Source organism: Pseudoliparis swirei, chromosome 19, assembly GCF_029220125.1.
Source record: "Pseudoliparis swirei isolate HS2019 ecotype Mariana Trench chromosome 19, NWPU_hadal_v1, whole genome shotgun sequence".
Lineage (NCBI taxonomy): Eukaryota > Metazoa > Chordata > Actinopteri > Perciformes > Liparidae > Pseudoliparis > Pseudoliparis swirei.
The window spans coordinates 26,042,262-26,063,879 of NC_079406.1; the positions used below are offsets into that span (position 1 = coordinate 26,042,262).

The window sequence follows — 21,618 nt, forward strand, 5'->3', positions numbered from 1 at the left end:
AGGGACTTTTAGGGTTCATCTCAAAGTTATTAATGAGTCATCACCAGGGAAACACTCTCCAGTCAATAAGATGTGTTGTTATTGTTGTGTATTTATTGTGTAATCATCTCATATTCATGGCTTAGTGTGATTTGAGTTTTCAGTTTCTTTGATTGCTGTAATATTGAATTTCCCGCCATGTTTTTTCTACTTCTCTTTTCTTTTTTACAACGTACAGTATATCTTGAATTAAATGGTCTCCCTGTGAAATTGATGGAAGATTTCGATCGAGAGGAGTTTGCATTTGGGCTTTTGAGGGGGAAGTTCTGCGGCCGCTCGGCAAAATGACTCCTCTAACGAGCCGGGTCTTTTATTCTCTTAACTCAAACTCAAAGCACCCGTTCGTCTCCGTCGTACCAAAACAAAGACAAACCGGGGGAGCCAATGAATGACGAGTCCAAAGCGTTCTGCCGGAGCATCGCCGTCCCGACACTTGCCGGAATAAATCTCTCACGGCGTCCGTTTCCTGAAGCCTTGAGCCCGTCTGCAGTCCGGTGGCTACGCACGACTCGGCCAAGCAAAACATTCGGGTTCCTCGAGTGAACTCCACCAGAGCGGTAACATTTCTGGATTAGCTCCTCTGGCCTGTTTTCTCTCTTCCACTCCCCGGTACACGTAACCAAGAGCTCCATGTGTGTGTGTTGTGTGTAAATAGTTTTGGTAAGTAATATGGGCTTAAAAAAAAAAAAACAGAAACAAAGCTGGTGTGGGTTGTTGGCAAAGTCCACCTTTTTTTCTTCTTCTTTTATTGATGTTTATTTGCTGTTTCTATTTATTGTGTGTGTGTGAATACTTTTCCATATTTTAAAATTCATGTGGCCGACGCATGAATATTCCAGCGTCGTGCCACGAGCGCCGCCCGTAACCCTCCGGAATGTTCCACAGATGCTCGTGAGGGGATTTCCAAATATTCGACAACGACGACAACAACAACAACAACACGACACAAAGCAGGACAAAATAAAAACACAGCTGTAATAAAAACACAAAAGGCTTCACATAAAACGTCACCACGAAGGTCCAAAAAAAAAAGAAGCAACGCCGCAAACCTCCCCGTGACACGCGGGGAAGAAATTATGCACACAAAAAAAAATGGCGCTCCATAAATATCCGTAAAGCAGATTTAATTTGACGAATGCCTCCGAGATCGCCGCGCCTGTTATAGAACGATATTCTTCCCCCTCGTACTTCCCCTTTCACTCTCTCGTGAGAAAACCTCTGTTTGCTCCGGCGTGTTTGGCAAACTTCGGTGTGTGTGGGGGGGGGGGGGGGGGACCGCTCCGCACCCTAAACCCTCCGCCGGGGGCCTTTCACGGGGGCGCCCGAGCGGGGTCGCATTAAAAGAAGCTTTGTCGCAAAGCAACAGGTTCTCAGAGGCGGAAAAATGTCAATTTCGCCTTTGATGGCGGCCAATTCCCCCCCCCCCCCTCTCCTTTTATACCCCCCCTCCCCTGAGTAATGATGTGTTTTATTTACGCCGTCCCCTCAAGAGCACAATCCAGCCGCAGTCCATAAACCGTAATTAACCGTTTAGCCTTAAGCTGCCGGCTACAGACGGGCCGTCTCATAAAGTCATTCATCCGTCTTCCCTAAGTCAACCCGTCACCGGGGGGGGGGGGGGGGGGGGCGGTTGTTTGGACATCCCTTGTTTGGTCGAAAAAACGTTCCGATGATGAAACGATTCTCTCCATCGTGTGAGTGAGGGAGGAGAAGGAAGAGATTATCTCCTGCGCCCGGCGGAGACACTCAAACCGGCTTCTCAGCGCGGCTTAGGCCTTTCCCAGGAGGAGGGTGAAAAAACACCCCCCCCCCCCCACGCCGCCTCGCCACCACGCCACCCCCGTAGCAGCTGTGGCGTTTTAATCGCCGCTAACATGTGCGTCTGGCCCCGCCCCCTCCGGTTCAGAGCGCAACGGCCAACCGGCACCGTGTTGGAGGTTAATGTGATTTGTCCGGCGGTAACGGACACGAATAAGGTGCTTACCCCCCCCCCCCCCCCCGACATATGTTGGGGCGAGACAATACTTTCTGGGGTTGAGAGGCTTACTGTCTGTGGGTGTGAAGGATGGAGGAAGAGGAGGAGGAGGAGGAGACAGATGGTCAGATGGTCTTGTTTTAGTCTCAGCCTCCTGAAAAGATCGTTTTTGGTCCCTCTGGGTTCTTCTGGGTCGACCGGGCTCCGTCTTCGAGATCCAATCACTGTTTGTGATTATTGCGAAATATATATACAGTATATATTTTTAAAATATGTTTTATTGATTTTCACAGTTTTTATCCATTGCGAAATATTTTTACGAAATTCGGTCGTCTCCGTCAAACCCGGGTCTTCAACGGGATTTTAAAAATGTGTTTGATGGCGGTTCCAGATGAAGAGGAATCCCTTCACGGATTCACCGTCGCCTCGTGTCCTCCATCCCATAATGACATCGCCCCGGTGCCGCCGGGGTCCACTGTTGTCTTTCCTGATTGAGAGAGCGTGCCCCCCCCTTCCCCCCCCCCATCCCAGTTCCTCTCGTGCGATAACACCCGAGCCTCGTAATGTTTTTTTTTTTTGTGTTGCTTTTTTGGTGCCACGGCGTCGGCGACTTTTCGCCCGCGGCGGTGAATACCGATGACGCGAGGCGGCGGTCGGTCCCGGAGAGAGAGGAAGTGTCGGGTTGCGAGCCGTTTGCTTTCCTAAGTAACCAAGAGATTAACCCCCCGAAATGAGATTACGCCCGCGGCGCGAGCTCCAGACCTCGCCGGCGTTCGGGCCCGACGAGGTGTTCCACGCTGCCGGGGGAGGGGCGGGACATCGAGGGCGCACGGGGACGGAAAAGAAAGACACTTCTTTTTTAAACTCCTCTAACCGCAGCGCTCGGCCGCGCGCCGGTAGGCAGCCGGATTTTTCCATCGTCTCTCTTTCCGAGGCGCAAAAAAAAAAAGATGTCATTTGTCACGGAGCGGCGGGCCCTGATTGCACGCTGCCACATCTAGGCACATTCCCCCTTCGCCGTATCTCCCCGCCTCCTCGCGGTGACTCCGCCCTCCGGACCGTCCACCCTGACGCTCTTTGACACTCTCTGACTTTTTTTTCTCCAAATCCCACCAAAGAGCGCCGAGACGCTGGCACGGCGTCGGCAGAGCATTCCTCTCCCGTTGAGTCGCTCCCTCTCGCCCCCAATAAAAAGGAGGTGGGGCTTGGAGATTATTGCCGTTCGGGTTTTTCTTCTCTCGCCGTCTCAGGTGCGGTGGAGGGAACGGAGCCCCGGTGTCGGTCCGCCGGGTCGCCCGTCGCGTGACTCTTGAGAATGTCTCGCCCTCTTCGGGAACAACTGTCATTTACACACATTTGCGTACCTGCCGGGGGCCTCCGGCTCCTTGATGACTAAATCTGTCGGGGCCCACGCGATGTAACGGGAGAGACCTGAAGTATTTACACGTAGGGAAGCTGGCTTTTGTGTGTGTGTGTGTGTGTGTGTGTGTGTGTGTGTGTGTGTGTGTGTGTGTGTGTGTGTGGGTGGGGGTGAGGAACAGCTGCCAGGGGTTATGCGATATCGGCGAGGCCCGGCAGGCTGAGGAGGAGGAGGAGGAGGAGGAGGAGGAGGGCGCCCGATGCCGCGAGGAGTGATACGCCGAGAAGAGACGTGGAAAAAAGCCCCGTTTGAAGAAACGGCTGTCGAGGGGGGGGGGGTCAGCACAGGTTCAGGGTCACGCAGTAGAGCTTAGAGTGGTGGTGGTTGGGGGGGGGGGGGGGTGAGCTCTCGCGGGCGACGGCGTCCCGTCTGCCTCGGTGGCCTTAGTGACAGCGAGGGGGTCAAGAGGTCACGCGGCGGAGGGAGCTCGTTCTCCAGCAACTAGAGGCCGTAAACAGGTTGTGACGTCACACCCTGTGCCTAACACACACACACACACAGACACACACACATTCACACACACACACATTCACACACACACACACAGACACACACACACATTCACACAGACACACACATTCACACACACAGACACACACACACATTCACACACACACACATTCACACACACACAGACACACACATTCACACAGACACACACACACACACACACACATTCACACACACACATTCACACACACACACACACACATTCACACACACACACACACACACAGACACACATTCACACACACACACACATTCACACACACACACACACATACACACACACACACATTCACACACACACACACACACACATTCACACACACACACACACACACACACACACATTCACACACAGACACACACATTCACACACACAGACACACACACAGACACACGCACACACACAGACACACACAGACACACACACACATTCACACACACACACACACACAGACACACACAGACACACACAGACACACGCACACACACATTCACACACAGACACACACACACACATTCACACACACACACATTCACATACACACATTCACACACACACACACACATTCACACACAGACACACACATTCACACACACAGACACACACATTCACACACACAGACACACACACACACATTCACACACACACACACATTCACACACACACACACACAGTCACACACACACACAGACACACTCAAATTCACACACACACACACAGACACACACACATTCACACACACACACACACACACATTCACACACACACACACACACACACACATTCACACACACACACATTCACACACATACACACACACACACATTCACACACACGCACACACATTCACACACATTCAAACACACACACATACATTCACACACATTCACACACACACACATTCACACACACACACACATTCACACACACACACATCACACACACACATTCACACACACACACACATTCACACACACACACACACACACACACACATTCACACACATTCACACACACACACACACACACACACATTCACACACACACACATTCACACACACATTCACACACACACACTCTCACACACACACATTCACACACACACATTCACACACACACACTGCGCTAGCTTCCGCTCTCATTGGGGAAACAATGCTTTTTTTTCAAAACGCCTCACAGCTCCGCGGACGGCGGCAACAAAAAAAACGAGCAGCCGGCTCGACGCCCGAAACCGAATATGTCGCTCGCGCTCGCCGTCTCTCGGCCGATGGCGTTCGTACACGAAGCCCCTCCCCCCTCCTCACGTGTCACAAACACACTCTGACTTAAAGCGGTCCAGACGCACCTTCGCCGACACCGGATCGCATCCCGATTAAGAGGATCGGCTGAGGAGGAGGAGGAGGCGGGGCTTCTCTAATCCGTTCCCATGACGATGACCTCTCTCTGCCCCCGCTGCGTGACGCCGCGGCCTCGAGTGCCGCGCGGATTAGACGGCCGTTTGATTCCCGAGGAACTCGTTCTCTCCGATCCACGATTTACATTTTCCCCTCGGATCGCTAATTCTTCTGCACCCGATACCCCCCCCCCCCCCTGTTGATTTTTGGGAGTATTTTGTTTACGAGCGGAGGTTTCCGCCTCGCAAATATTTGTAAAGGTAGAAATACATAATCACCTCAAACTATAACATTTCCTATATTTGGTTATAAACATAACTCTTAAAAAAAGACGATCTGCAGAGCGCGTGACTCACGTTGCTGACGAGTCACAGAGCGATTAGTGTCGTTTGGTTTCTGTTCCTCCTTTTGAGATAGAAAGAAACCCCGTTTGTTTACCTCTGACCTCTGTTTGTGTCATTTATTCTGCTCCTGGAATCCAGCTCTGTTTACCCTGGAAGCTTCTGTTCTGACCACAGAACCTGGACGGGGACAAGCTCCAGGTCCAATGTCTGTTTATCATCACAGAGCCAGGCAGCGGAGGGATGCTACAGTAAACCCCCCCCCCCCCCCCCCGGTCTCCCCAAACCCACAATAATGTCTCAAATGTGTTGATCCTCTCGGGGGAGTTCTTGTTTCTCCTCTCTGGAGGGGGGGGTTAAAGGTCAGCGGCAGCCGCGAGGATTGTCGGTAATTTTATCAGGATGTTTGGGTCAAATAAACACAGGACTTTCACCCAGGTGACCACTGTTCATGTCCAGTGTGAAACCAACTTATTTTAAAGTAGTATTGTAATTTACGGACTTTAATTTGCCTCCGGTTATGTTCACAAAAGTAGTTTTTTTTTTAACCCTCAAACGTTTTTGTCGCATCAGTGAACCTGAAAATTTATTTTTTATTTTTAGTTTTTGGACTATATACAGAGAAGAAGCAGAAACTACGTTTCCTTTTGAACAGGGAAGTTTATTTTGAAAAGCCACAATGCAAAGTGTATCTCTTTATACCTTTTATACGTTAACTTCAGAAGAATTTTTGGTACCAACCACAACACGTCTGTAAATAAGTCAGAACACCATCTACTTGTAATTTACGGACTTTACTTTGACACCAGTTATGTTCACAAAAGTATTTTTTTTTAACCCTCAACCGTTTTTGTAGCATCAGTAAATCTGAAAACTTATTTTTTAGTTTTAGTTTTTGGACTATATACAGAGAAGAAGCGGAAACTACGTTTCCTTTTGAACGGGGAAGTTTATTTTGAAAAGCCACGATGCAAAGTGTGTCTCTCTCTAACTTTTTTACGTTAACTTCAGAAGAATTTTTGCTAATTTTGTTAACCCTCAACCGTTTCACAAGTCTAACCGAGTATTTTTCGTTGCGTAAGTTAACCTGAAAAAAAGTTGTTCGAGTTTTTGGACAATATGCATGGAAGAAGAGGAAACTCTACGTTTCCTTTTGAACGGGGAAGTTTATTTTGAAAAGCCACGATGCAAAGCGAGCTCTCTATACCTTTATACGTTAACTTAAAAAATATTTTGGTACCAACCAAACCCCGTCTGTACCACTGAAGTCATCTGGACCGAAGTTACTGACGATCAATCCAATAGACGTCGAGAAGTCTGAAACGAGCTGTTTTGATTGGCTCACGTTGCCTCAGTTATAAATACCTAAACCTAGTGCAGGAGGTTTAAATGTGTCTCTGAGGTATTTTCCTTTTGGTGACGTAAATTACAAAATAAATGAGTCACCTCACTCCGTGCGGCGTCTCGGGGACGGATCGTCTCGTCTCGCCTCCAAACGAGACGAACTGGCACCGACGCTAATGAGCGTGTTACCCAGATCTTTATCGCGTTTAGACGATAATCAACGCCGGCTAAGCAAACAGATCTGCGGCGTCCCCGAAGATTGTTCCCAACACCCTCCGTCCTCAGATTCCTCATGTTTAGATTGTTGAGAGTTTTGTGTTATCTCTTAATAATAATCCGATCCCCCGACGGTACGTGCGGTTCAAGCTATCCCGTGTTCTCACCAGCTGAGAACACGCCAGGGACACGCCGCGCCCTCGGGGGATGGAGCGTGTTTGTTATTATGGGGTGTGACACGGTTGACGCATTCGCATGGATTCATGAAGCTGAAGGAGGGAACGGCGACACGTTAGAGGCGGGAAAAGAGGCGGGAAAAGAGGCGGGGAAAAGAGGTGGGAAACGAGGCGGGACAATAGGTGGGACAATAGGCGGGAAAAACGGCGGGGAAAAAGGCGGGAAAAGAGGCTCAACAATATGTCCCCAAATCCCACATTGTGACTTACATATATATATATATATATATATATATATATATATATATACAGGACTGTCTCAGAAAATTAGAATATTGTGATGAAGTTCTTTATTTTCTGTAATGCAAAACAAAATGTCATGCATTCTGGATTCATTACAAATCAACTGAAATATTGCAAGCCTTTTATTCTGATTTATTGCTGATTATGGCTTACAGCTTAAGAAAACTCAAATATCCTATCTCTAAATATTAGAATATCATGAAAAAGTATACTAGTAGGGTATTAAACAAATCACTTGAATTGTCTAATTAACTCGAAACACCTGCAAGGGTTTCCTGAGCCTTGACAAACACTCAGCTGTTATAAATCTTTTTTTTAACTTGGTCTGAGGAAATATTAAAATTTTATGAGATAGGATTTTAGAGTTTTCTTAAGCTGTAAGCCATAATCAGCAATATTAAAAGAATAAAAGGCTTGCAATATTTCAGTTGATTTGTAATGAATCCAGAATGCATGACATTTTTGTTTTTTTAATTGCATTACAGAAAATAAAGAACTTTATCACAATATTCTAATTTTCTGAGACAGTCCTGTATATGTTCAGGCAATATAAAGGTCAGCTCAATCAAGGTAGATGTCTGAATCTTTCATTTTTTCCTTCCCTTCAGGTTTTCATTCTGCATTGCGGCTCATTTTCATCTGCTATTGATTCCCCCCCTCACCCACCCCCTCAGCGAGCCCCGTTTCGTCACCCGTTCAGCGAAGAAGAAAACGTTTCGATTTTTTTTATTTTCTGAAAATAGCACTTCTTCTCCCCTCGCATCAAATTCCAACTCGGCCGATGGTGCGCGTTTTAAAAATAGATACCCTTCGCCCGCGAGAGAAATTAAATCCATGGGAGGTGTCGCGAGACCCCAGGAAGGAAGGACGGAGCGGGAGAGATTCGGTTTCAGAGACATGGAGCCCTCTCGACGTGGGCCGAGCCACCGGCGGAAACCCAAAACCAACCGGCGGCCGGAGGAATCTGCCGGCGCCGATGCGGTCGGAGAATGAATCTTAACGGCGCTCACATGTTAGCGTTCGCCAGCTCGCCGTGGCACGAGCAGAACTTCCTGAAACCCGTCGGCCGGGAAAAGTCTCCGTGGTAACGAGTCGCTACTGTCCTGGTGGTTTTCTCTTGATATATATATTATTTTGTTCTTCTCCAGGTTCTCCGTCCCTGAGCGGAACCGGGACGGTCACGGTTCTGGTGGACGACGTGAACGACAACGTGCCGGTGTTCACCGCCTCGTCCTTCCACACCACGGTGATGGAGAACGCCCTGACGGGCGCCGACGTGCTGCTGGTCAACAGCTCCGATGCCGACGTGGGCGTCAACGGGGTGACGAGGTACCCCCCCCCCCACACACACACACACTGCATGCTTTATGACCTTTTATTTGGGATTTTGAACCTCCTTTTTTTTAGGGAATGCCTTTCTGTGCCTTTGAGAACTAACAGTTTAAATATCCTTTCATTGGTTTTTTTAAACATTCGACCCGAATTCAAAAAGTTTTAATACACTTTTTTTTATCGCACCTTTAGCGAATGTAAATGTGAGATTTTGATAATTTAAATGTAAACAAAAACGTTGGCGTGCACTGTTAATATTTCGTTATCGAGGCGTCTGATACAAATGAAGACCCTCCCAATTTCCCAGCATACACCAGTTCACCGCCACTGATAAAGAACCTCTGATTGTCTTCTGACCGTAAAAAAAATAAAATATGTTTATTCAATTCAATTCAGTTTATTTGTATAGCCCAATTTCACAAATTAAAAATTTGTCTCGGAGTGCTTTACAATCTGTACACATAGACATCCCTGCCCCAAAACCTCACATCGGACCAGGAAAAACTCCCAAATAACCCTTCAGGGGGAAAAAAAGGGAAGAAACCTGCTTTATGCTTTTATAAGAGAATGACAACATGCAACAAGGACCCCCCCCCCCGCCCCCTGGTCTCTGCTGCACTTTCAATCCAATTTAATTATAAGAAGAGGTCAAACTCCTCTTGTTACTCTGATCATTCAAGGTGCAAGAAGAAAAATTATCTCGAAATTTACAAAGAATACGATCTCAAACGGTCTAAATGTCTAAAATTGGTCCAAATGTCTCAAAACAATCTCAATGTCTCTAAACGGTCTAAATGTCTTTTCCCGGACAGACAAAACAAGTGAATGTTTTTTTTTGCTGGAATTGCATTTAAATCTGTTTTAAAGTCGTTAAGAAAGAAGAAAAAAAGAAGGCCTGCTCCCCTGCGGTGAGCTCACCGTTTGAGGAGTTTTTTCCAGGCTCTTCTGAGGGAAACGTTGGATCGTTCTGCACCGAAGGTTTATTTCAATTTCGTTTCTTTATTTGACAGATTAACGCGGGAATAAAAATAAAATCCCATTGTGTGCTCGAGACTAATGAAAACCAATTATTTACTTTAATATAACAATCCTAGCCCCGCTCTCGCTCAGTGAGCGCGGCGAGTAATCAGGTCGCTTTGATTCCCCGGTGAGAGAAAGGACTCTACCTCCCCGCCGTGGGATTCCAACCGCCGGCGGGAGTTTAGGAGCCGAGTGCAGAGCTTCTGGTCAACACCCAAAGTCGTTTGTTTTGGGGGGGGGACGTGATTTTTTTCCGCACATTTGGAGGCCCCTTCGCGGAGGGGGGAGGAGCCTGTAAGAGCGTCTGGCCGATGACGCTGACTCGAGTGTGACCCCGCCCTCCCTCCTCCGTGACCGCCACACATCGGGGGGCAGGTGGGCTCCGGTTTCCCAAGACACGATAATGAGGATGTTAATTGTCGATGACAGTGTATGTTGTGCACATCGGGGGGTCGGGGGGGAGACCAGAACCGGTTACTCTCAGTTATTAGTTTGATTCTCGCAGTCCATTAACTGCGAATCCCGAACCTGTCTCTGGATCCGTGGACAGTTAAAGCTTTTGCATCCTCTCTCGTTAGTGTGTGTGTGTGTGTGTGTGTGTGTGTGTGTGTGTGTGTGTGTGTGTGTGTGTGTGTGTGTGTGTGTGTGTGTGTGTGTGTGTGTGTGTGTGTGTGTGTGTGTGTGTGTGTGTGTGTGTGTGTGTGTGTGTGTGTCGGTTTACATTCAGCGGCTGGATGTGATGGTGACCATTACTGGGCACATGTCTCTATTAAATGTGCTTTTGTGAAGCGAGAAACAGCGCCCTCTATAGGCCACACCGGGATATGAAGACAAGTCAGTCTGAACATTGTTGTCTTGACATGTGAAGGACCTGACGGTATTCACAGAAGAAACACTTCTTCAAAAGTTGTAAAATACTGTATCTGGATATATTAAACACCATGAGTAACATAGAAGTGAAATATACGGTTTGGTTTATGAGAAAATTCAAATCAAAATGTGCCAAAATGTCCATTTTGAAGATCTCGCCTAAATTCTCAGGACTAAAAACCTCTCTAACTTTGTTCTGCTTCACTTTTTTAAAGTCAAACTTTGCAGGGAGAATGTTAAAATATTTTAATATGATGTGTGAGAGTTTAAAACCTTTCAGCTGCCTTATTACAAACATATAATCATCCTGGAAGTGCTTCTTTTCAATTCGGACCTGGCATTTTAATATTTTCTCTGTGTGCCATCTTCATTTACTTTTTCCCCGTTAACATATAGACTGATATGTACACATCTGAACAAAAGAAAAACATATTTTAAAAGGTAAAATGCTTAAAATAGCCCTAGTGGTTGCAGAGATACAGTCTTTTTAGTTTGGGTTTGCCATTTTTCGGAGCAGAGGCCTAAAAAAAGCTTGGTTGACAACACAATTATGTGTCATTTCATACTTTCTTTGTTTCCTTTCACTATGTAATAAGTCAAGTGGAACACACAAAACATATAAATATATACAGGGGCTGTAAAAAATAAATTTAAAAAAAGGTGTATTATATCTACTTCTTTTCAAATCTATCAGATTATGGTCTAGATTTGGGTTTGGAAGGTTTTCACTCAAAGAAATGAATCCAATCATGAAATGTTGGTGAGATATTCATCAAAAACTCAATTCGTTACCTCGCCTCATCAAATTCCCCGAAAGCTTTCCACTAAAAACGTGTTTCTCTGTGTTCCCACAGCTACAGTCTGACCGGAGGACACGGACAGTTCTCCATCAACCCGGCCACGGGGCAGATCATCACCAGCTCGCTGCTGGACCGAGAGGACCGGAACAATTACCAGCTGCTGGTGGTGGCGACAGACGGAGGGCGGCCGCGGGGCTTGTCCAGCTCGGCCACCGTGTCCGTGACGGTGGCCGACATCAACGACAACCCTCCTCGCTTCCACCACCACCCCTACGTCACCCACATCCCCGCCTACAGCGCCGCCGGTCAGTACACACCCCAGAACGGAGAGAAAAGTAAACGTCTGATCTTGGTTCAAACGTTGGAGACGGTTTAAAAGATACACAACTTTACAGGGATCGTACGGTCATGGAAAACCTGGGGAAATCATGGCATTTGAAAATGGTTATAACCATTTAAAAATTCCATGATTTTTCCAGGTTTTTTCAAGATTTAATTATTACGATCATGGTTCGTACAGTCATGAAAAACCTGGAAAAATAATGGAATTTTAAAATGGTTATAACCATTTAAAAATTCCTTGATTTTTCCAGGTTTTTCCAGATTAAATTATTACGATCATGGTTCGTACGGTCATGGAAAACCTGGAAAAAATAATGGAATTTTAAAATGGTTATAACCATGATTTTTCCAGGTTTTTTCCAGATTAAATTCTTATGATCATGGCTCGTACGTTCATGGAAAACCTGGAAAAATAATGGAATTTAAAAATGGTTATAACCATTTAAAAATTCCATGATTTTTCCAGGTTTTTTCCAGATTAAATTATTACGATCATGGTTCGTACGGTCATGGAAAACTTGGAAAAATAATGGAATTTTATAATGGTTATAACCATTTTAATATTTCATGATTTCTCCAGGTTTTTTCCAGATTAAATTCTTACGATCATGGCTCGTACGTTCATGGAAAACCTGGAGAAATCATGGAATTTTTTCCAGGTTTTCCATGACCGTACGAACCCTGATCGGAAGAATTTAATCCGAAAGGTTTTTAGAAAAGTCATGGACATGTTTTACAGTGGGTACGGGAAGTATTCAGACCCCTTTAAAGTATTCACTCTTTGTTTCATTGCAGCCATTTGCTAAAATCAAAAAAGTTAATTTTATTTCTCATTAATGTTCACGCTGCTCCCCATCTTGAAAGAAAAAAACAGAAATGTAGAAATTTTGGTTTATTTATTAAAAAAGAAAAACTGAAATACCACTGACAACTGAAATATCACATGGTCATTTTAGTAAATGACTGCAATAAAACAGAATGAAACATTTAAAGGGGTCTGAATACTTTCCGTACCCACTGTATATTCATATGTGCATTTACGCTGAGTTTCAAATAATTAATATGCTTTTAAAAGAAAGACGCTCAAAATATAAGCCGGCATACGCTCCCATACGAGTGAACACACCTTGACTAAAAGATTCGGTGGCCATAGCAACAGTATCTAAGGGAAGTGGTCGGGATAATCCACTATGCCAGGGAAGTGTAGCTGTAACCATGCTTGGCTAAATATGGGAAAGTACTCATTGTTAGTTTAAGTACTAAATGTTCTCACTTTTTCTTGTATACACCGAGATTGGTCATGGAAATTTGATTTGAAGTCCTGGAAATCCATCGGTCAACATGTGTATGAACCCTGCTTTTACTTTAGTCTACAATTAATTTGAAGAAGAACACATACGAGAAATAACTCTTACACACATATTTTATTCAGGTTTTTGCAATGTCAAGAGAGATACATAAAGATGACTCATCATGATAACCCATGTCTGTCTTTAGGGTCCCTGGTCTTTGCCGTCACCGTCACCGACGAGGACTCGGGCTCCAACGCCCAGCTGCACTACTCGCTGGTCGGGCGCAACTCCGAGAAGTTCAAGATCGACCCCGTCAGGGGCGCCATCACCGCCAACGAGAAGCTCAGCGGCAGCTCGGAGGTCACCCTGACGGTCCGGGTGAAAGACGGCGGGGCGAACCCCAAAACGGACACGACCACCGTGACCGTCCGCTTCGTCGCGGGCGGGAACTTCCCCTTCGTGGAACTGAAGGAGCGCGCCTTCACGTTCCCGGAGAGCCAGCCGACCAACCACGTCGTGACGACGGTGACCGGGTCCTCCAGGAGGGGCGGGCCGTTGTCGTACTACATCGCCAGCGGAAATCTGGATAACGCCTTTCACGTTGACCAGCTGTCGGGCGAGTTGTCCATCAGACACCCCTTAGATTACGAGCACGTTCAGAAATACGTCCTCTGGGTTGAGGCCAGAGATCAGGGCTTCCCCCCGTACTCCTCTTACGAGAAACTGGAACTAACGGTGCTGGACGTGAACGACAATCACCCGGTGTTCGACAAGGATCCCTCGCACGCCGAGATACTGGAGAACCTCTCACCGCAGCGGGTGCTGATGGTCTCGGCCGTGGATCTGGACAGCGGGCCTAACGGGCAGCTGGAATACGCCATCGTTGACGGCAACAAGGAGAACAGCTTCAGCATCAATCGAGGGACCGGTGAAATACGAACCACCCGGCCGCTGGACCGGGAGAAGGTGGCTCAGTACGCGTTGAAAGTCAAAGCCACCGACCGCGGGTCGCCGCCCAGAAACGCGGCGGTCAAAGTGCTGATCAACGTGCTGGACGTGAACGACAACGCTCCGAGGTTTTCCAAGATCTTCAGCGCTTCGGTGGCCGAGAACGCCCCGGTGGGTTACACCGTCACCAGGGTCACCACCACGGACGAGGACGCCGGCTCGAACGCCGTGAGCCGATACTCGATCGCGGACTCCGGCCTTCCGTTCAACGTCAATCCAAACACGGGGGACATAACGATAAGCAGGCCGCTCGACAGAGAAGACACGGATCACTATATCGTCAAAGTGTCGGCCCGCGACTCCGGCTGGACGGTGAGCACCGATGTCACCATATTTATAACGGATATTAACGACAACGCCCCCAGATTTAGTCGTCCCTCTTACTACCTGGACTACCCCGAGCTCACGGAGGTGGGCTCCCTGGTCACGCGGGTGTCGGCCACGGATCCCGACGAGGACTTCAACAGCAAAATCTTCTATTTCATTCGGTCCCAGTCGGAGTTTTTCCGGATCAACGCCAGCTCCGGAGAGATATTCGTGAAGCAGCAGTTAAAATATCAGAACTCGACGGGCGCCAGCAGCGTTAATATAAATCGCCGCAGCTTCATCGTCACGGCCTCCGACCGGGCGGTAAAGCCTCTGCTGAGCGAGACGACCGTGATCGTAAACATCGTAGACAGCAACGATAATCCGCCCGAGTTCGATTCGCCGAGCTATTTCACTCCCGTCACTAAAAGTGTGAAAGTCGGCACCAAGCTGATTCGAATTGTAGCTCACGACAAAAAGGACTTTGGCCTTAACTCCGAGGTCGAGTACTTGATCACCGGAGGAAACAGCTCCAGTAAATTCAAGCTAGATAAAACAAGTGGCTGGATTACTGTCGCCTCCTCCCTCACATCGGATATGAATCGGTTTTTCCTCATTGACCTCACGGCGATCGACAGAGGGAACCCTCCTTTGTCTTCGCGGACGTCGGTCCGAGTCGCGGTCACGGAGGAGAACCACCACACCCCCGAGTTCTCACAAAGCCAATTCTCAGCTACCGTACCCGAGAGCCTCGTCGTGGGAACGGCGATACGGACGTTGTCGGCCAGAGACAAAGACAAAGAAATGAACGGCCTTATCACGTACAATATTACTTCAGGCAACGGCGAGGGAGTGTTTTCGCTCAACAGCAAGACGGGCGTGTTATCCCTCGCTCAGCCTCTGGACTTTGAAGACAAGCAACAGCACGATCTTCGAGTTTCGGCCACCGACGGCGGCTGGATCGCAAAATCCAGCCACGTGTCCGTCATCGTGCACGTGATCGACGTGAACGACAACCCTCCCGTCTTCGAACCCGACGAGTACTTCCCCGTCGTGCAGGAGAACGTCCCCAGCGGCACCACCGTGGTCAAAATGAACGCCACAGACCGCGATTCGGGAGCCAGCGCCGTCATGGCGTACGTGATACAGTCGTCGGACAGCGACCTCTTTGTTATCGACCCGAACACGGGCATCATCACGACCCAGGGCTTCTTGGACTACGAGGCTAAGCAGGTCTACCATTTAACAGTGAAGGCCTTCAACGTGCCGGACGAGGAGCGCTGCAGCTTCGCCAATGTCAACATCCAGTTGAAGGGAGCCAATGAATACGTACCCCGCTTTGTCTCAAAACAGTACTACTTTGAAATCTCTGAAGCCGTTCCAAAAGGCACAGTGGTCGGGGAAGTGTTTGCCAGTGATCGGGATCAAGGGGCCGACGGAGTCGTTTACTACCTCATTTTCGGGAAGAGTAGAAAGAAGGGCTTTGGCATCAACAGGAAAACAGGTCAGATTTATGTCACAGGGACTCTAGACCGTGAGAAAGAGGAAAAGATTTCACTGAAGGTGTTGGCGAAGAACACCGGAAGCATTCGGGGCGCAGATATCGACGAGGTGTTTGTGAACATCACGATTCTCGATGCCAACGACCCTCCTGTTTTTACCCAAGAACTGTACGATGTGCAGGTTAGTGAAGGTCTATCGCCCGGTGGTCTCGTTACCTTTGTGAGCGCCGAGGACTCGGACTCTGTACCGAGCTGGAGACGATTTTCATATTCCATTGCCCCCGAGTTTGATCAGAACGTTTTCAACATCAACCCAAAAACGGGCCAAGTGTCCGTGGCTGCAGAGCTCGACCGAGAAACGACCCCCGTGTACAATCTGACGGTTCTCGCTGTGGATACTGGCACGCCTCCCGCAACCGGAAGCACCACCCTGATTGTGAATCTGGAAGATATCAATGATAACGGGCCAACTTTGACAACCGCCTATGCCGAGGTAATGGAGAACCAGAGGGCTGGCGTCGCCGTTGCGACATTGACAGCGTCTGACACGGACCTAGCACCCAACCAAGGCCCGTTCCTCTTCAGCCTCCTCGGTTCCGGCTCTGCCAACAGCTACTTCAGCCTCAGTTCGGCTGGAGTGTTAACCACCAGTCGAGAGATCGACAGGGAACAGATTAGCGACTTCTACCTCTCTGTCGTGATCAAGGACTCTGGCGTGCCTCAGATGTCGTCCACGGGAACGATCCACGTCAGAATCAACGATCAGAACGACAACCCCTCCGAGCCGAGGGCCGTGGAAATCTTCGTCCACTACTTTGGGAATATGTTTCCCGGAGGTTCTCTGGGAGACGTCAAACCCCAAGACCCTGACATCCAGGATAGATTCCATTGCTCCCTCATTCCCCCATCCTCCGGCCTGTTTAACATCCCAACTGGAACGTGCAGCCTCAACTCTAAAGCTCGCTCAACAGATGGAACCTTTGAACTAACCATCCGCAGCAGTGACGGCGTCCACGGTTCAGTCAGCAACACAGCCCGAGTCCTCTTCATGGGTTTCACCAATGCCACAGTGGACAACAGCATATTAATTCGGCTCCACTCTCAAGGAGTCAAAGGCTTCCTGACCAACCACTACCTCAGCTTCCTGCGCATTGCCAACTCTCAGCTCGCGGGACTCGGCACCGGGGTGCTGCTTTACGGAGCATTCGAACTCAACAATCAGACGTTCCTGATGGCGGCTGTGAAGCGAGGCCACGGACAATATGTCAACCCCGGCGGCGTGGCCACATTCTTCCAGAGTATCAAAGACATCTTACATCGGCAGAGCGGGGTGCAAATAGACGCGGTGGACCATGATCCGTGCACACGCAACCCGTGCCAGAACGGAGGCAGCTGCAAGAGGCGTCTCAGTGTCGGGCCTGACATGAAGACAGAGGAAAGTGACCCCGTGATCCTCGTGTCCAACCACCCCCTGCAGCCCTACGCCTGCAGCTGCAGGCCGGGGTACGCGGGGGCCCTGTGCGAGACGGACATCGACGAGTGCCAGCCGTCGCCCTGCCACAACGGCGGCACCTGCCACAATCTGGTGGGGGGATTCTCGTGCACCTGCCCCGAAGGTTTCACCGGGATGGCCTGCGAGAGGGACGTCAACGAATGTCTTTCCAATCCCTGCAAGAACGGGGCGCTTTGCCAGAACTTCCCCGGCGGCTTCAACTGCCTCTGCAAATCCGGCTTTGCAGGTACCACACCACTCGTGTTAGACCGAGGAGGGGGGTGGGGGGTACAAGTGGGGACAGACACTCACACAATAATGTACTCAAGAGCACATGGCTTTGGCGCCAAAGAAAATATTTGCTTCTCAATGTTTTCCGAGAGGTATCGTAGGCACAGCATACGAACACGGCTACAACTGTTTTTCGGATTACTAGTTGGGAGGTGATGCATATCGGCCATGTTTGCTTTAATAAAAAAGACGATTGGAAGCTGACCCCCGTCAGGACTTTGGGACTAGACTCCGTACACGGCTCACCGGTATCGCGTTTCATTGCGATGACCACACACACTGTACTCTCACTGTATTTCTCTTAATCAAGGATTTCTCATTCGGCTCCGCTTCCAGCCGTTTGACAAACGAGGAGCTTTATGAAAGATCCAATCAGGCCTTTTCATTTGGAAATGTAATGAATACACGGCGTTATTACCCCTAGATGAAATGGGAGTGGATTTTTTTTTAAAGTGGAATTACTTAGAACAAGGCATTTAAATCCCGAATGTTGTCCAGCCGCTGACTTCGGCATCTGAAAGACATTTTCAGAGCGGGCGGCGGCAAGCGATTTGCCTCAAATCAAGTCATTACTGTCCCTTTTTATTATGACGATGGAAAATTACCGAAAATCTTTTGAGGGTTTCATCAAGATGAATGACCCCCTTGTGAAGAAATGCCCCTCCTGACTTACAGTAGTTTGCATGCCCTCACAGTGAACCCTCAACTTCCTGTTATCGCCGCCGGCTTTTTGGCAGCACAATCAATCTCCATTAAGCAAACTCGTCTCAGGATTTACGAGCTCAGATATATTTGCACAAGTTCATTGTCAGTTTCTCCGTATTGTGCCATGCCCGGATCATTTATTGTCTTGCACCATGTCCATTACGTTTTATTATCAGTGTCACATTCCTTATCGTGATGTTAAACATTGCAACTGTTTGTCTCTCTGCGCTGCCAAAAAAAAAACCCACAACCCATCGTTATTTGATCTTGAGCGAGTTTGAAAATCAAATTAATCTCAGTGAGAAAAATTCTGCCAATTGAGTGAGATCATGTCTTTTTTTCTTTTTTCTTCCTCTGAAAGTTTCAAGATGTTTCGGATCAAATGATGTCATCTCGGACAAGTGATTTATATTCCGCAATTGCATCACTTTTGAGAACAAGTGAAACGACACTGAAACAGATGACGTCGCATCTTCAGATTATCCATTTCACGGTTGTTTCAACAACAAAAAATTCTCTTTTTTTTAAACTCGCTAGACTTCAAATGATTTGTTGAGCTTTGTTTTTTTTGCAGTGTATGTCTGAGCTGTGAGGTGATGAAATGCCTGTGGGGGGAAGTGAACTGTGTTCCCCTCTGGGTTTTTTTTCCTTCCCTGTGTTGTCTGCCACCTCATCCATTTTAATTTGTGTTGTTCTGTGAACCCCAGGCAAAACGTGTGACTCCATCATCAATCACTGTGAGTGTAACCCTTGTTTTAATGGCGGCTCCTGTCAGAACCGGGTGGATGGATATTACTGTCATTGTCCGTTCGGTAAGTAATAGTAAGAACACTTTTTTTTTCAGGGCGCAAGTCCTGTAGAGTTTGTCGTGCAGTCTCCTGAAAAGAAAAGAAAGTCATGCCGTTATTATTCCACCATTTTAAATGACGTTTCATTTTGTCTCTCCATTTGTCATAATTTGTATTGCCTGCTATGATCAATAAACCTCCAATTTGGGGCGAAAAAAATACTTTTTGGAGGAGCCGAGAGAGCATTTATAATCTGCTTTGTTAACACATCACTGATAGCATCCCCCGATGAAGGTTCTGTTTCATCCGGCGGATATTTATTCAATCATTCGTCGACTTCCTCGCTCTTGATTCCCTCTTTTTGGCTCGTTTCTGTCCTCAAAGGGGTTTTCGGCAAACACTGCGAGCTCAACAGCTACGGCTTCGAGGAGCTCTCCTACATGGAGTTCCCGTCTCTGGATCCCAACAACAACTACATCTACATCAAGTTCGCCACGCTGAGGAGCGACGCGCTGCTCATGTACAACCACGACAACCAGACCGGAGACCGGGCCGAGTTCCTGGCGCTGGAGATCTTCGAGGGCCGGATGCGCTTCTCCTTCAACTTGGGAAGCGGCACGTACAAACTGATGACCACGATCAGAGTCTCGGACGGCCGCTTCCACACGGTCATCGCCAGGAGAGCCGGGATGGTGAGCTCATGAAATGTTTTCGTTTTTTTCATTGTGCATTCTTTTTTTTTAAATGTCGTGGCTAGCCAAAACATTTGTGCTGTGAACGTAAGAGTTGTTGCGGTGTTTACGTCCCGGGCTTTCTGCATCCCAATGTGGCCTTTTTTTGCACCATCAGATGATAAGTAACCCCCACCCACCACCCACCACCGCTCTCCCCCTAAACCACGGGTAGCTCCTCAGCTTATGGTTTTTTTACCGTTTGTAATTATACTTTATTGCTCGTCGTGATTTACGATGCGCCGATCAAAAATGGCCCTGAAGGTTGAAACTCTGTCTCCTGTGCTCTGACTGAGAGGCTTCTCCCCCTGCCAGCAACGCAGTGGCAAGGAAAGAGGAGGGGGCAATGGGGGAAGGGGGACGGGGGGGGGGCTAGCTCTCCTGCTGGACTTCAAATCGGTGATTTCCCATCGTGCGCCGAGACTTTCATAGGAAGCTGGTAAAATCGTTAAATCGTCTTTTTTATTTTTTTTGGGAGATGGTGCAGAGTGACGGGATGGAAAAGGAATACGGCGAGCAGCGATCCGGTCGGCGTGTTGTCGCCCCGGCGCGTTTGAATGCAGGAATGAGACCGAACAAATATAGAAAGTGAACCCGATCGGCGCGTTTGCGGAAGGTGCTGCGGGGTCGTTTTCGGCGGTCGGGGCCCGAACGTCTGTTTTCTCGAGTCTTTTGAGTCGATGTCAAAAAGAAAGCAAAGCAGACAGAAACCACGGACACGGTCACGCACCGCTTCGTCTGGGAGGCTCCAAGTAATCAGGGGGAGCGGAGAGAGTTCACATATTCCATTACAGTCGTAATTACAGCCGTCGGACAGGATCGTTTAATTGTCAAAATGCAGCCGACGGCTCGCAGCTCGTCTCTCGGCATGAGGGAGTTGCGTAACAGGCGATCTTTGTTCGGGGGGTCGGTCCGACGCAGCTGTCGAATAATAAATGATTTGAATGTGTGTGACATTATTACAGGTTCCAGTTTCGCTGTTTAAACCCAGTTCATTGATTTCATCTGTGTTGGGGTGGGGGGGGGGGATATCTGTGGGTCCTAAAACCCCAAAAATTTAATTACAAAAAGGGTTTCCCAAAATACAGACTTATCATGCAGATTTTAAAGGCTTTAAAAAGAACGTTATAATTGTAACTATTGCCTTCATCAAAACAGACACAACGGCAGTTTAACCCTCCTGTCGCCTTCGGGTCAATTTGACCCGATTCAATGTTTAATGTCGGTGTTCTTTCGGGAGTCAACAAACAAACATAAAGTACCTCACACTTAAACTTGGAAAACAATTTTAATTCTAATAATTTCCTGGAGATTTTAATAGCTGGGGTCATATTGACCTCAAGGGTAAAATATGTTAGTAAATATAAAGGTAACAGGAGGGTGAAATATTGAATCGGGTCAAATTGACCCGAAGGCAACA

The 21,618-nt window shown here is 48.0% G+C and overlaps 1 protein-coding gene across 1 annotated transcript in view; it reads left to right on the forward strand.

The window, feature by feature from the left end:
* fat4 (FAT atypical cadherin 4) overlaps positions 1-21,618 on the forward strand; it is a 114,562-nt gene that overhangs the window by 71,149 nt on the left and 21,795 nt on the right. Inside the window, exons 7-11 of the mRNA XM_056439142.1 lie at positions 8,868-9,048; positions 11,796-12,046; positions 13,581-17,930; positions 19,387-19,491; positions 19,852-20,159. Of these exons, the coding sequence (XP_056295117.1) occupies positions 8,868-9,048; positions 11,796-12,046; positions 13,581-17,930; positions 19,387-19,491; positions 19,852-20,159 (5,195 nt within the window). The remainder of the gene's footprint in view (positions 1-8,867; positions 9,049-11,795; positions 12,047-13,580; positions 17,931-19,386; positions 19,492-19,851; positions 20,160-21,618) is intronic.